This window comes from Pseudomyrmex gracilis, unplaced genomic scaffold (assembly GCF_002006095.1).
Source record: "Pseudomyrmex gracilis isolate BER0280 unplaced genomic scaffold, ASM200609v1 scaffold_23, whole genome shotgun sequence".
Classification (NCBI taxonomy): domain Eukaryota; kingdom Metazoa; phylum Arthropoda; class Insecta; order Hymenoptera; family Formicidae; genus Pseudomyrmex; species Pseudomyrmex gracilis.
In genome coordinates this window covers 515,090-530,686 of record NW_018020607.1, presented here as the reverse complement: position 1 = coordinate 530,686, position 15,597 = coordinate 515,090, and the positions used below count along the sequence as shown (strand labels likewise).

General features: G+C 37.3%; 3 protein-coding genes across 8 annotated transcripts; 1 reads left to right on the top strand and 2 right to left on the bottom strand.

Annotated features, from left to right (window-relative positions):
- Positions 1–282: 282 nt before the first annotated feature.
- On the bottom strand, positions 283–2,609 carry LOC109851998 (mitochondrial basic amino acids transporter-like). Of its 4 annotated transcripts, none has more exons than XM_020422704.1 (5): positions 2,433–2,609; positions 2,256–2,327; positions 1,826–2,027; positions 1,272–1,399; positions 283–1,189 (listed from the first exon to the last, which is right to left on the bottom strand). In XM_020422704.1, the coding sequence occupies exons 3-5, from the start codon at positions 1,863–1,865 to the stop codon at positions 392–394; spliced, it is 966 nt and encodes a 321-aa protein (XP_020278293.1). In that variant the 5' UTR covers positions 1,866–2,027; positions 2,256–2,327; positions 2,433–2,609; the 3' UTR covers positions 283–391. The 4 variants fall into 4 exon arrangements, with proteins under 4 accessions (XP_020278293.1, XP_020278292.1, XP_020278291.1 ...); XM_020422703.1 differs by having other exon boundaries at positions 2,268–2,327; XM_020422702.1 differs by lacking the exon at positions 2,256–2,327.
- A 1,135-nt stretch (positions 2,610–3,744) lies between these two features.
- LOC109851997 (protein henna) lies at positions 3,745–8,021 on the top strand. Of its 2 annotated transcripts, none has more exons than XM_020422700.1 (8): positions 3,745–3,950; positions 5,127–5,255; positions 5,334–5,488; positions 5,921–6,103; positions 6,195–6,391; positions 6,761–7,023; positions 7,359–7,588; positions 7,794–8,021. In XM_020422700.1, exons 1-8 carry the CDS (start codon positions 3,870–3,872, stop codon positions 7,954–7,956), a joined length of 1,401 nt encoding a protein of 466 aa, XP_020278289.1. In that variant the 5' UTR covers positions 3,745–3,869; the 3' UTR covers positions 7,957–8,021. The 2 variants fall into 2 exon arrangements, with proteins under 2 accessions (XP_020278289.1, XP_020278290.1); XM_020422701.1 differs by lacking the exon at positions 3,745–3,950 and adding an exon at positions 4,192–4,959.
- Positions 8,022–8,175: 154 nt separating this feature from the next.
- LOC109852004 (circadian locomoter output cycles protein kaput) lies at positions 8,176–14,024 on the bottom strand. Of its 2 annotated transcripts, none has more exons than XM_020422715.1 (12): positions 13,615–14,024; positions 12,523–12,647; positions 12,308–12,456; positions 12,097–12,188; positions 11,818–12,022; positions 11,647–11,742; positions 11,441–11,516; positions 11,134–11,372; positions 10,816–11,054; positions 10,211–10,648; positions 9,939–10,109; positions 8,176–9,860 (listed from the first exon to the last, which is right to left on the bottom strand). In XM_020422715.1, exons 2-12 carry the CDS (start codon positions 12,558–12,560, stop codon positions 9,480–9,482), a joined length of 2,124 nt encoding a protein of 707 aa, XP_020278304.1. In that variant the 5' UTR covers positions 12,561–12,647; positions 13,615–14,024; the 3' UTR covers positions 8,176–9,479. The 2 variants fall into 2 exon arrangements, with proteins under 2 accessions (XP_020278304.1, XP_020278302.1); XM_020422713.1 differs by having other exon boundaries at positions 13,644–14,024.
- Between the last annotated feature and the right edge of the window lie 1,573 nt (positions 14,025–15,597).

Genomic DNA, 15,597 nt, shown 5'->3' with positions numbered 1-15,597 from the left:
AAATATTTCGAGTATTTTTTAAGATATATATTTTTAATTAGTTCCTAACTCTTTTATAAAAATATTACATTGAATTATATATATTAAAATACGCGTATTTTTTGTGTTTGCCATGACTTTAATTCGTATTCTACTGTATTAAACTCTCAAATGCTTTTAAATAAGTGCATTGTTTAACCAAGATATCTACCCATGTTTCGTATATTTTGCTCTACAATTGCACAACTACGCAAGTATGTGCATTCCCTCTGTTGATCACGACAGAAAGAAACTTGGCGAATATAAAATTTAATTATTTATTTTTAAATTGTTTCTCTTTTTTTTTAATCACACTTGATTGCACTAATTTATCACATTCTAGAGAATTTCGTCATAAATGAGCAAGTATCGATCAAGTACTATCCAGTTCCGAGGCAAGTACCCTCGGCAGATTACAAGTAATCTCGCACCCTTTCGTCGCGCGATGTTTGCTCGGCTGCGCCGATGTAAGCGCGATCGAAGGCTCCTCCTTCGGCGTCGCGCTCGGTTGCTCGCCGAACAACCGGAACGTCCAGGTGACCACGGCGAAGGTCGCGGCGTTTGTCGGAAACGCTCGGAGAATCGTCGAGTTCAGACCGCGGAAGAGACAGCCGTATCCTTCAGCCTGTATGGATTTCTTCAGGCAATCCAGAGCTCCCGAGTAACGACCGCTGCTCTCCGCCTGTATGCGCGACTTGATCACGTCGACGGGATAGGAGATCATCCAGGAGGCGCTACCGGCGAGACCACCGGCAAACAACATATGAACCGTCGAAATCGGCTGCTTCGAGGACGACGTCTTCGTCAGCATCTCATAGGTTACGAAGTAGACGCCGTAACTCGGTCCTTCCCGGAGAAACGTGACACCCAGTCCTCTAAAGACACCGCGATAACCCTCCCGCTTGTAGATGTCTCTCAGGCATCGCAACGGTCCGTGAGAGTTATCCCGGGACGATGATTGCATGAGCTGCATGCGCGTCTTTGCCAACTCGATCGGACTCGAGACGGGAGTCTGAGCGAGTCCGGCGGACGCGCCCGCCAAAAAACATGCCGACAATCGATCGGGCTCGGACAGGTGCCGCTGAGTATGTCCGTAGATGCCGAAGACAATGGCGTTCACCACAGCCACCCCCGCGATCGGCGAGGACATGCCTTTGTAAAGACCGCTCACCTAAACAAAAACATGCGGAATTAGATTTTGTCTGTTCTATTTAGAAATTAATGTTGTTTAATTCTGTGTATAATCTCAATACCGATTCCTTCGCAAGTATGGAACGGAAACAATCCAAGGTTCCCCGATATTTCGGATTGCGACAGTTCTGTGTCTGCATGTGGACCTTGACCGTGTCCAAAGGATATCCCACCACAATACCGGCGCATCCTGATTTATAAAATATATTTCATTGTACGTAATACTACTATTGTCTCATGAAGAACTTTGTGTTTATATCATATTTTTTCATATGTAAAAACTTTCATGTAATTCATCACGGAGTAAGAGTTCAGCTCTTATCTGCGAACGTTTAAGTTGTGGAAATTTCACGTGACGTATGTTTTGTAATAAAAGTGCGTAATAAACTCTGCGGCGATTTGTGATAATTACGCGTACTGGCGACAAAGTTATTTCATCATTTTGTTATCGTGTGTTTAAAGAGACTGTTGTAATTAAAGGAAAATTGAAAAATAATTTAAATAACTTTCGCCCAACGCAAGAACAATACAAACAGCGAAACATTTCGCAATAACAAATAGTTGCAAAGAGCGTATGTCAAGTAACGATTTTTAGTTGTAAAATGATGTACTTCACCTCCCAAGAATCCAGCGAAGAAATCAAGCGATAAAGCCATTTATGTTTTGTAACAAATTTTCGTTTGCGTTTACTTCCGCACAGATCGTCTCGTAATCTCGTTTCCAACAGATGTATATCGAAAAGTGCGCAAGTCGTGAACCGCTTATTTGCAGCGGGTGATGAAATCGAATCCATGAAAAACCAGATGTAAACTGATCTCCTTTAAATAAAATGTCAAACTAATAATCGAATAAATTTGCTTATTTCTGGAAAATTATTAGTGACATGACAACAATAATTTTAAAAAATTAACAAAGACTGAAGAGATCATAAATATAAATTTTAAGATACTAGTTTAAAATAAATTTAAAATAAATATTAAGTTTATAATCTGTAATTAGACAAATTTCAGACGTGCTAACTAATTCAATTAGGGCAATACACATACACGCATACACACATTTTTCTTTCTTTCCCTCTCTCTCCCTCTCTTATCTGTTTTAAATAACATCACTGGTATCTGACCAACAAACAGAAATTATTGACCACTTATTCTTCACACATATATTTCATAATTTTTCAATTGTATTCGCACTTTTTTTACAAATGATCACACGCTTCTTACCAAAAATCACATGCAAGATAACGCGCAGATAAAAGAAACCGTTCTTAGCGTGTTTCCCTCATCGGATCTTCGTTCTTACTGAAACCGAACGATTCTTCCAAGTTTCTCTTCGTACAAAGATCATTATTTGCATTTTATCACAAATCACTGACGCACTTACACATCGTAAGAGCTTTCACAAATCGGTAAAACAAAATATTAATAATTTTTGCACATCTCGCTACAACCTAAGTCGTGACCGAACAAATACTGCGGGTCAAACTGTCGACGATAAGATTAATCGTTTATCGTACGTATATCGTACATATTTAATGTAAATATTTTATTGGTTTCGTTTACAGTGTTGCTCACAAATCATCAGTCGACGCAAAAATAAATGACGCGAACTGCTAATCGCGCCATTATCTTCTGCAGTTACTAAAACAAGAAGAAAACCCGCGCAAGAGAGCAATGCTCTACGAAAAAAACTCATCGTTTACTGTAATAAGTACATGAATAACCTTCTATTACATTGCATACATTTCTGATTTAGCATAACAAATACAATAAAACTTAAAATAAAGAGAAATATTGAAAGAGAATTTATATATTTTTATTCTAACAGATTTTTTATAATAACAAAATAAAGAAATAAAATAAATATATTAAAAGAGAATTTATATTTCTGATTTTACACTAACAAGTAAACCTAACAAGTTTTTTATAATATAACAAGTCAGTTTATGTGTACAAGCGCATGTTTGTATACAAATGACATATACATATTCATAATGTGCGCTACCGCATAAAAACTTGTTACCAATCAGTAACAATGGTTGATCGGTATGATGTAGTAGAACTGTCGGTACTTTTGCAAAGGTCAGATAAGTGTATTATCTGCTGATAGCCGATTAGGCAAGCACAATGAGGAAAACATAATACAATAATTGAACAACAGTCTAAGCAAAATGACGAAAAATATAAATATTGTACATATACTTGTGTGTCTCTCAGAAGTAGAATATCATTGCAAAATTGTTTTCCTTACAAAATATAATAAAATATGATAAAAAATATAAAACAGACTACATGTGTGATGAAATAGAAGTAAAAAAACAACTCTCATTTAATTATGTACTGCAACGCAGTTTATGCGTGCTCGTGCAATGAACGATTTTGTAAATCACGCAGAGATGCGTAATTCTGTTGCACGATAACTTTCGACCCGTTCTCGTATATCTTATGGCTTGGCTTTTGTATCTGGTGGTGTGAAGATATCAATATTATACTGTCGCAATCCAATAGGATTCTTTCTTTAACAACCTGCTAAAACTGATAAACGCATGACTTTAAACGTCAGTTCTTCCGCGTCTTTGTACAGGCACAGAACAGATTTCTGGAACTTGTCAAGTCAAGGTCTTTTACGCGCGCACCTTTCGCGAATTCCCGAGCATCATAATGTATGCGCAAACGGATCGACTGGTATCTGAGATGAAAGAAGACGACTGTTCGCTCCTTAGCAGCTCGCCTCCGGACACGGTAAAAACAATAAAATGATTTATGTAATAATATTTCTAATTATTTTACTTCTAATCTTTCTACAATATTTTAGTACAAATTGTTATACAATAATATTAATTATTTGATTTTTTATCATCACAAAGTGTTGAAAATATATAATTTTTTTACGATTTTTTTACAATTTTTTACAATTATGTTGTTTTCCATATGTTTTGCGTGCACAAGTACAGGCATATACTCGCCTTGTACATGATGCGTATAATTTGTATCAAACAGAAAAACGCTAACGAAAACTTTCTTTGTGCTCGGAAGCATGACGAAAGAAGATCGTTTCTTTCATAATGCAGGTTCATTGATAAAATAGGTTTTATTGCGCAAGTTTTTTCTGTGACAAACATCGAGATCGAGAGTGTGTGTGTGTGTTTTTTTTATTTATCAGATTAACTTAACTTCCTTAACTTTCTGGGGGATGTGACACTTGCACTCGCTGACGTGAGTGACCGAATGATGAAGTAGGTTGAGCAAATTGCACGGAGAAAATGGCCGTGACTTCCAAATTGATCTCTTCAATTAAAATGATGCAAAACTTTCGTGGGTTTACATCACACTCGGGAATTACATTGCATGTTTTTTTTCTGTATATAAACACGGAGGAATTGGTAACGTGTTCACTCGTTCTCTTGCATATAAGTGATTATTACACGTATTTACATTACGAACGTTAGAGCAAGAAAAACCTTAACGTGGAACTGATTTTTTCAATTTTCTTAGAAGTGTGTTTCTCTCTTTTTCTCTCTCTGACATAGTGATATTTCTCTACAATTCGAATACTCACACACACGTGTACGAGTAGAATTTTAAGGCAAGAGGGGAGTTCTCTTCCGGGCATATATATGGACTAAAGACTCGATCCGATCACGTAGTTTTACTGTGTCAGCTATCCTTGTACCTTATTTCGTTGATGAGAATATATTTGAGAATTTAGCGGACGCTTTGTTGTAGAATGGAGAACACAGCGGAGTTGTTGGTACGTTTCTGTGTGTGATAATTTAAAACAAAAACGACTAAGTGAGCCGTCACGTTATTTTGCATTGTTATCCAGAATTTTATTTGTTGATTTTGGATTCACCAACATGAACTTGACATTAGTGTTTCAAAGCAGTTGTTTTAATTGGTTAAATTATTATTTCTTAGCCGAAGCTTATCCACGGCGGAAATTACATAAAAGAGGGCAGAGATTCAACCAAAAGCACCTGCTTAATTTTCTCTCCCAAAGAGGAGGACGAGATCGGATCATTGGGAAGATATCTTCAACTTTTCGCTGTAAGACAAAACATTTTTCGCCGAGAATTGACACACAAGTGTTGAAAACTACGTGTTTAAAACGAATTTTCATTCCAGAAACACAAAGTGAATTTGTTGCACATCGAATCCAGAAGTTCTCTTCGACGACCGAACAGCTATGAATTCATGGTCGAATGCGCGCCAAGTGGCAACATTGCTTCCGCAATTGAATCATTGCGAGAAGAATGCAACTACTTTTCGATCATTTCCAGGTAGAGATATTTTATAATATAAATTTAAATTAGAAAAAAATTTTTTTATTTTAATTTTATTCTAATAACAATGTAAAAAATTTCTTTGATGTTCAACTACTAAAAAAGTCACAAATTAACAATATAAACAATTGACGATATCAAGAGATGATGTCGTCTCGGAAAATCGTTAAAGGCTGAGTGAGATAAGATGAAATGTCAACATACGTGTGTCGAAACATACATCCGCGACCAACAATAACAACTGATATAAGATTTCAGTGTTAACAGATTAAATGTATCAATCAATGTCAAATCCGGTGTCGCTCAAATTAAAAAAAAAAAAAACAGCAATATGATTTAAATTTTCAGATGAGTTTTGATACATGTGACGTTTTATTTTATTTTACTAGAAAAAAAGAATAAAGTTTTCGAAAAATTTAATATTTCCAGGAATCACAAGAATAACATGAACACAGTGCCGTGGTTTCCGAGACGAATACGTGACCTCGACAAGTTTGCCAATCAAATTCTATCTTACGGTTCTGAGCTCGATAGCGATCATCCTGGTTTCACAGATTCTGTTTACAGAGAAAGAAGGAAATATTTTGCCGACATTGCTTACTATTACAAACAGTAAATATAAAAATTCGCGATACTAAGAAAGAATTGCAAAGACATTTGCGATATGTTGTACAAAAATATATGATGCACGTAATTGTTTTAGCGGGCAACCAATTCCGCGAGTGGACTACACGCCCGAGGAAATAGCCACTTGGGGCATAGTGTTTCGTAACTTGACTAAACTTTATCCGAAATACGCTTGCCGGGAGCACAATCACGTTTTCCCGTTGCTCATTGAAAACTGTGGCTATCGAGAAGACAACATACCTCAACTCGAAGACATATCCAATTTCCTTAAAGGTAACGCTTTGACAATATATTGTTTTTTATAGTTTAGGTGAATCTTACTTACGGGTTTTGTTTGTTGCCACATTTGTATACTGACTAATGAAAATTTGAAGTTAGAAACTTGGATTTATCTATGAATTTAGGCGTGTGTATAGGATAAGATAACGTAGAGCAGAGAGTGATAAAAAAAGAGCGGAAAGTTCTACGACGATGGGAAAGAAAATAGAAAAATTATTTGCAACGAAAAAAAAAATATTTTCAAACAGTCACTTTTATAATTTTATATTGGTTTTAAATTATTTGTCTTGGTCAAGGTGACAGACAAAAATTATACATTTGTACATGTGTATTTTTATTTTTTTTTTCTTCTCAATTTTTTAGATTCTACTGGTTTTACGCTCCGTCCGGTAGCAGGGTTGTTATCTTCGCGTGACTTTCTGGCTGGATTAGCTTTCAGAGTGTTTCACAGCACGCAGTACATACGACACAGCAGTAAGCCACTTTACACACCGGAGCCGGACGTGTGTCACGAGATTCTGGGCCACGTGCCGCTTCTCGCCGACCCGTCGTTTGCGCAATTCTCTCAAGTTATCGGCCTGGCATCTCTTGGCGCTCCGGACGATTACATAGAAAAGCTGGCAACGGTACATATCTCTTTTTGTTGAAATTCTTGTTTTTTTTTTTTTTACGAGGAGAAATGCTTTATGCACGCCCTACTCCCCGGGAAAGGAGCAGGGAAGCGTAGAACTCGCACCGACTAAAATCCCTTGATGGCCTTAAAGGTCGAACTTGCCCGGATGCCCTGTTGTGCAATGAAAAGGAGAGCCACACTCCTTCTCACCACTCTGGGGACACGTGCAATGACCGAATGAGTCCCCACTCACCTAGTCATGTCCCCGCAGTTAAAATTCTTTATCTAATTAAATAAAAACTACTATTAAATTATTAAAAATTTCACTTGCGACTCTCTTTGTCACAGTGCTACTGGTTCACGGTAGAATACGGTTTATGTCGGCAAAATGGTGAGTTGAAGGCGTACGGTGCCGGTTTGCTTTCGTCCTTTGGCGAATTGGAATACTGTTTGAGCGACAAACCGGAACTTCGGCCGTTTGATCCACAAAAAACTGCCTTGCAAACATATCCGATAACGGAGTATCAACCGGTGTATTACGTTGCCGAGGACTTCGCGGACGCGCAAGAGAAAATGACGTGAGTAAAAGTTAAATATATGTGTCGAACAGAGATATGTTATCGCGCGACACTTGCATTTTCTCATTAGGCGCGATATTGGCAATATCTTCGACGCAAGTAAAAAATGTAACCACAATGAGTTGATAACTTTGAACGGGAATAGTGTGGTTAAAAATAGACGAAACAAATGCGAAAAAATATGAGACTGATTTGTTAATTTTAGGAAATTCGCCCAAACCATACCGAGAAAATTCGGCGTCAGATACGATCCTTACACGCAAAGCATCAGCATCATCGATAGCAAACAACAAGTGGAGGCTCTTGTTGATATTGTGAATCAAGAGGTGCGGATTTTAACGGACGCTCTGAGAAAATTGCAGCATTAAAATTATATATGTAATTTTATATATATATATATATATATATATATCTTTTTATATGTTCCCCATGTTATATAACTCATTTTTTAATTAGATATGCACGTACATATATTTTATTGTTATTACAGATTTTATATAACTATTTAAAGAATTTGATTTCTTTTTTTATTAATATTAAATTAAATTGTTTAATATTTAAAGAAATATTAAAAAAAAATTTGATATTTCTTTTTTTTAAGTAATACACATAATAATATAGATTATTATTTTTGTGGAGGAGGTAATAAAACAACTTTGTAATCTTTCTCAAGTGTATTAAATAAACACTGTATGTATAAATATACATCGGAAACGCTTTTTGTCCTTGATGATTTGTTTTTTCATTTTATTAAAAGTAGCAAATTTACACAGTTACCGGCAAAAACAGAAAACCACTTACTCAACATTATGCGCAGCATTGTAAAATTACAGATATATTTCTCAAATTTCTCCAAAAACTTGATTATTATCTTCAAACATACATATGTTACACGTATCGTACAAATACTAAAAATTATTAAAATTAAGTTTTTTTGCCAAAAATTATTTATTTATTAGTATTCAATATCTACTGTCACAAAATTTGTATTTGTATTTTATATTCTCCATTGTTTACTTAAAGAACATTATTATCACATCAATTTGAACATATTTTTATACATCGTGATTTTGTTTATCGGAATGTTTTTTGTCTTACATACGTACTCATGATATTTTCATCGTCATCGAGAAGAGCAACAATTATGAAATATCATAACAATCTAACATATATTCGTAATTACAATTATACAGATATGTATAAAAATGGTAACATTATACACATGTGTGTGTGTGTGTGTGTGTACACGTACAACAAAATATATATTACTTTCTTTACCACCATATAAATAATGTGAATATATATATATATATACCCTGTTCCGGAAAATGCGGAGTTGGTCCCCTTTCCGAACTTATGTGTATGTGTGTGAGTGTGTGACAATATAGAAAATTTTTTCTATAATTTTATACACAATATACATATATCTATAAAATACATTTTGTCACTGCATTTTCCTCTGCACAGTAAATTCTGGTTCAGAAATTTCTCATATTACAAAGATATAAATTATACTTTCTGGATGTAATTTTGCATTTTATCGATTGCAGATAATAGATAGCTAGAATATTCGACGATCGAACATAATGACACCGAGGAAAGATATGTTAGAAATTGAACACTGTTGAAACGCAGACGTTATATCTGATAGTTTATGCAATATCAATTACATCACAAACGGCACTTTATTATCGCGATTTCTTAGAGCATTTTACTTGTAACACAGATATGTCGCTCGATTCTTCCGCAAGTGTGGAATAACGCGCAATTATACGGCGACAAGTATATTGTCTTGCAATTTCCTTACTGCCACAAAGTAAGAGAGTTTTGGAAGAAGAAAGTTCCTCAATTCTTACTTCTCTCTGATAAAACAGACAAATGCGAGGTGTTTTCAGTTTTGCGCGGGTCTTTGTTGCTGATTTGAGGACGGCTCGATGTTGCCGTACATCATTTCGGCTTGCTGCGGACAAATCTGGAAGGACACGAGCTCGGGATTGCTCGAGTCTTCCTGCTGCGACAGACGTTGCTGCTGTTGCTGTTGCATCTGTTGTGGCTGTTGTTGGGACGGAATTATGGCACCTACATTGCCATTACCGTGGGTCGAGCCCGGGCTCACTTGCAGGGGGTGCGAGAACAGTTCCGTGGACACTATAGGCACTGGCACGGTGATCGGTATGGGAAGCACGTTCACGCCCTGCACGTTGGTGCTGTTGGTATTGCACCTGTTCGCCTGTTGACACGATGGATTTGATGGATTGTACGGTATACCCGCCTAAAACACACAGACACACGATTTGTGTCATCAATGACACGTATTGCCGCAAATTAATAAATATGTGATTTTTCGTACGTTGAGTAATGGCGTGAGAATCCCGTATCGAGCGATAAACAATTGTTCCGAGACTCTTCTCAATTCTTCTTGCTGATGAACAATCAGCTGCTGAAGCTCCTCGTGTTTCCGTTGCAATTCGTCCTGTATTTGGTTCTGCGTGGGAGTCATCACCAAGCCTTGCTGCAGCATCTGAAATAAACAGAAGTAACACAAAAAACATAAAATACATATTGTTTACCCGTTAAAAATATTATTTGTGAATTATTGATTGCTAGTTATTTTCATTTTACCTCGTGAGTGGGCACAGTCGAGAGAATGGGAGTGGCAGGTGTCGCGAATCCCGCCGTAACGACCGATTGTAAATTAACCGTTGCATATTGCGAGGAATCCATGAAATTGATACACGACTGGTTGATGTCCAATTGTTGTTGTGGCTGTTGTTGTTGCTGCTGTTGCGGCTGAGGCTGCTGTTGCGTTTGTTGTTGCTGCTGTCTGCTGTCCACTGATGCTATCGGCTTTGACACGACCGAACTGCTCGCGGAAGCCGCGTTTGATCGCGATCCGTGTGTTATCGGCGACTGCAGAGAACTTCGCAACGAAACGGACACCGAAGACGTGTTGGAACCGTCACCGCGATACCGAATATTTGAAGGAACCGTCACCGATTTGGATGTCTTCGACGATTTGTTTGACCATTGCGTCAGTGGTGTTTGACAAGACGTCGTCATCTACAGAACATTGTGTTCGCAAAACAAAAATATTTTTCAATGAGAGGTTTAATGATATTAGATACAATTAATTACGATATTTTTTTAATTACAAAATTTGACTTAAGTTTCTTGCGTGTGTACGTACGCATGTGATTGTTTGTTTTGCATATCGTTTATCATCTTACTTGTTTTACGGGCAGTAAAACATCCTGATTTTGCGTTTTGTCATCGTAACCGCCCGATTCCGCGCGCAATTCCTTCATCACGTCGACGTAACTGACCACGTAATGCGTGCACACGATGAACTCGGGTTTGGAGTTCCACTGATTGTACGTGATGTAGAATCTCGTCTGCAACCAGATCCACTGCTGGCCTTTTGTGAGAAATCTGTAGTAGCAGGACGTTCCCTCGCCCTTCTGCATAACTAAAGTGTAGCGATGATCGAGTTTTTAATTAAGTTTCTCGTGTTGCAAGTTACGATCCTGATTTGCTTCAATACGCACGTGATTCGTGGCACGTAACTACATTGTCTAAATCGTCCACGTGATAGTAATCGTACCCAGAAGTGCCTAGCACTTCGAAAGGTAGATATCCGATGATGGGCGGCGCTCTGTGATCCAGAAACAGGAATTTCCATTCGAGACTGTGGCGAGACGTGAATTCCGACTTGGCGTTGTCCGTCACGGACAACTCGCGAATCAGTTGGGGAGTTTGAAGACGTCCCGTACCCACGAAGACCAATCTGCAAATTTAAACGTGAGTGCAAACGCGCGACGCAATTTTACATTTCGTACTTAGGGGACGGTATACTTGTTATCTGATCCGCTGGTGTTACTAAATTTTTGATTTGGCAGTAGATTGTCAACGTCGCTATCCACAGCAGAACCTATAATTATTATTAGACAACATTTGATTTTCAATAATCATTCGCGACAATATTTGGTTTCAAAGTATAAAACATGTTGCGAAGTTTTGAAATGTCTCACAGAACAATAAAAAAAAACTATTTCACTCACGAAAATATCCGGTAAACTGAACGAGTTCGTAGAAGAAATCCTCCCGAAAATTGAGTCCGCCTCTTTTGATGTGGCACGTGAAGGATATTTGATCCTCTGTCGATAAGAGATTGCGTTGAGTCGCGAAGACCAACTGCCAAAGTTTATCTAACAATCGTTAGGAGAATTTACCTTTTTTTACAATGTGTCTGTCTTGTGTGGTTCCAACGTTCAGCAGAACGTTGTACAAGTGCGGCTGATCTTCTTGATACGTTATGTCGTAAATGGTCGTGTTCTCTAATTCGTTCGGAAGATATCCAAGCAGAGACGTGACACTTTCGGAGACGTAATAGATATGTCCGTTTGACGAAAAAACCATGATGAATCCGTCCAACGCCTAGACAAAAAAAAATATTTTATATTCATTATAGTAACAAGTTTTTTAGACTTCTATAAATTAGACAATTTTACCTCCAGTATAAGATGAGTAAATTCTTCGTTAGACAGAAACGATGGCTTCCAGTCTTCTTGGATCTCGTGGACTCTAGACCTAACTGCTATCTCTAAAAGTTTATTTAAAAAATTCTTATTCTTTTTCTGCTCTTTTTTCTGATCTTAATTTTTTCTTGATAAAAAAATTTTGTTTATACGTAAGTATAAATGTTAAAGTAAGACTGCATACCATTGTGATTTTTTAGAAATAGAATTGTCGATTTTAATACTGTGGATTTGTCCATTTTTCGCGTGTTGGCACTGACCATGCTGCCGAGCTCGTTCACAAGCATGTTAAACTGATCTCTGCGCTTCTTTTCGCTAAGATTACGCGATTTTCTACAAGTCAAACATTTATGATTTTTTAATATTTATCAGAATAATAAATTGTAAATATTCTCTTACCTCTTTGTATCGTCTTTATCATCGATATCATCGTCCATGATGTCAAAAAAATGTATGTTTTATTCAATATAAAAAAACTCCTAAGAGAAAAGTTTTAGTGTAATAATTCGCTTCTTGAACTGCTTCTGCAAAAAAGTTTTGTTAAAACATTTATTGAAATGTTACGCTAATTTTACATGTTGTGCGCATTGTCAACTTGAATTTGGAGAAATTCAAATTAGTTTATTTTAGCTAACAAAAAATTCTCAATTTTTACAGGTTTTAATTAATATTAACTTTATAAATAATTGTAAGCTGCACTGTTGCATATTTAATCGGTTACATAAATAACAATAGAAAATGAAACACATTTAAATCCTTAAAACAAATAAATGAGCACCATTGCTTGATGATTTCTTAACTGTTACGAGAAATATCGATTAATCGAATAGATCGAATTTCAACCAGCAATGCCAAGTAGAAATAGTGTCGTGCCTCGAATGCGTCAACAAACGAACTCGACAAACTGTCGATGTATCAACAAATAATAGAATTATAATATTACATATAATTATATGTACATGTAGAATTATAATATTATAATACAATTGAGATTATATAGAAACAAATTTTTGTAATTCTAATATTTGACAAAGATTTAGAGGAAGAGTGACTTTGCAATAATTTAATTTGTCCGAATAAATAATCTTATTTTATATATATAAATTTACGCGTTTTATTTAAAATTGTGCTACTCTAACGTTAAAATATTTGAAAAAGTATTTTTGCAACACAGTTCTCAAGATTTGGATGATTTTTCGCGCGTTTTCAGATAAATGGACTTTTCCACAAAATAACATTGTTGGTTCTTTCGCAATATGTTGCGATAACTTGCGACAGCCAATCACATGATCGCAGTTTAGCGGTGAGAAAGAAAAATATCCGAGGAAACTTTCACGTGTGGGTCAAACGTGTGTTTCAACGGAATGTTAGGATCGCTGATGAAAACTAGCAAACCCGGAGTTTTAAATTCTACAATCGCGAGTTCTCGAAAACTTCGGAACGCAAAGGTACAGTTGACAATAACTGAATTAGAATTCCGTCGCAATTTACCCGCGAACATCCATCGGTGTTTCACTTACTTCTAGAGCAGGAGGGATGTCCTCTTACGAATACAATTTGCTCATAAACCGATTTTATTGTTGCGTGCGCGATCGAATTTTCGCGAGGTCTCGTTAAATTTTTTCGACTCTTCGTCAATTATTACGTTCCCTCGCGCAAGACGATGTCTTCGTCGATGGCACATCTTTCAGAAGGAAACACACGCGGCGACGACCATCGGCGTTTCGACGACGATCGCTTTTCACAAAGCCGCGACGCAAATTACACGATTAGCGAGACACTGCAACAGATCGCCTATCGCGTTGCACTCAGTTTCATCAGCCGCATCGGCCCGGGCCCAATCGATCGTGAACGCAGTTCACGAGTTTTTACGCGCGATTCCGCGTGGCGATTGCGAAAACTCCGTAAATTACGGAGAGTAAGCCAGAGGTCCAGTTTCACCAACGTTGATTCACTCAATCGGTCGATTGTTCCGCTGAAATCGACCAATCGCGACAGTCGATCAGAAGATTCGACCAATAGTTGTTGACGCTTAATCGACCGATCAAGTTGACCGGAGTTGGTGAAACTGTCACCGAGTAGAAGTGGATGAGGCATGTTGCCAACCGCCTTGCCGAAAGTCCCCTTCGCTAGGTGAAATTGCACACTTATGGGATACGGTAATGACTTATTAAACGCAGTCCTCTATCCTTTTCTTTGGTTGAACTCGTAAAGTTTGATTGCAATTTTCTGACGTCCGAATTTGATTAAACGGGATACTTTTAACTTGCCGTCAATACTTCATTTACGACAATCGCATTACAGAAATTCGATCACACACAATGAAAATATATCAGACTTTTAGTACATATCTCTGAAATTTCAAAGAAATAGTTTTCAAATCTCCTTATTTTAAGACAGAAAAGTAAAAAAATAACAAATAAAAAATATCGTTAATATTCCGGAGAAGATTGAAATTCGGATCTTGCACTGCCCACAGTGGTGAGTGCGAGACATAGTCAGACAAGTTTTGTCGTTTGAACCAACGTCGTTCCCTTCTACTTGTCAGAGAAAAAGGAGCAAAAATAAATGAGCATTGGTTTATTCGAAGTTTAAACAAAAACGAGAAAACACCTGCACTGTCTTATTTTGCCATATCTAGTCTTTTTTCCTTTGTTAAACAAATTCTAATTTGCACAATAGACATTCTGATCTCGTACTCTCGACGTTCACATGGATATCGACAGAAAGCAAATTCTGTCCGTAATATTGCCCGCACTGTCGGCTTACTTTACGATGGATTTTCACGTAGCGAAAATGGCAGGAGAGCCGTTTTCCGACAGTGCGCAGCCGCGGCTCTATTGCAACGCGCTGCGGTGAGTGCGCAATATAATCATATTACGTAGATACACGTAATTAGATACCTCTCTCTTAAAAATGCAATCACAGTATGTGGCTATAGACACACAAGAGGTGCAGCATATACAGGCCATTTGGGAACACTTGGTCGTTTCAGAGACAATTTTATTTGCTTTTTTTTGAAAACTAGCACAACACAGGCGCGCGCTACGCGCACGCTATTGTTATTTTTATTTAACGTGTTGTCAGTGAACACAACCTGTCACCGCGATGACAGATAGTATATACGTCTTATAAACCATATATAATACACATATAAGAAATGTCAGAAATAACGCGTGAAAATCAAACTCAAAAAATAGTGAGAGAGAGAAGTGAAAAAACAACACGTGACTAAAGTCAGGGAAAAGGGTAAAAAAGAGAATATTATATATATTATATGTAATATTCTATATCTATATATAATACACACACATACGCATATATGTATATATATATATATATACCATAATCACGTGACCGAAGTCAGTAACACCGCTGCGGTCGCGCGGCCGAGGTCAGTGACTTCACCGCAGTCGCGCGACCGAGGTCATTGACCCCCCCCCACCAAGGCCGCGCGGCCGAGGTCAGTGCCCC

Coding starts and splice junctions, on each gene's coding strand:
- LOC109852004 (XM_020422715.1), bottom strand. CDS start 12,560: ATGGACGATGATATCGATGATAAAGACGATACAAAGAG. Junction 11,743..11,817: donor CAGACACATTGTAAAAAAAG/GTAAATTCTCCT, acceptor TCTTATCGACAG/AGGATCAAATATCCTTCACG. Junction 11,055..11,133: donor AGTTACGTGCCACGAATCAC/GTGCGTATTGAA, acceptor GCTACACTTTAG/TTATGCAGAAGGGCGAGGGA.
- LOC109851998 (XM_020422704.1), bottom strand. CDS start 1,865: ATGGCTTTATCGCTTGATTTCTTCGCTGGATTCTTGGGAG. Junction 1,400..1,825: donor CTTCGCTGGATTCTTGGGAG/GTGAAGTACATC, acceptor TTTATAAATCAG/GATGCGCCGGTATTGTGGTG. Junction 1,190..1,271: donor CCATACTTGCGAAGGAATCG/GTATTGAGATTA, acceptor GTTTTTGTTTAG/GTGAGCGGTCTTTACAAAGG.
- LOC109851997 (XM_020422700.1), top strand. CDS start 3,870: ATGTATGCGCAAACGGATCGACTGGTATCTGAGATGAAAGAAGACGAC. Junction 5,489..5,920: donor TACTTTTCGATCATTTCCAG/GTAGAGATATTT, acceptor TAATATTTCCAG/GAATCACAAGAATAACATGA. Junction 6,392..6,760: donor CATATCCAATTTCCTTAAAG/GTAACGCTTTGA, acceptor TCAATTTTTTAG/ATTCTACTGGTTTTACGCTC.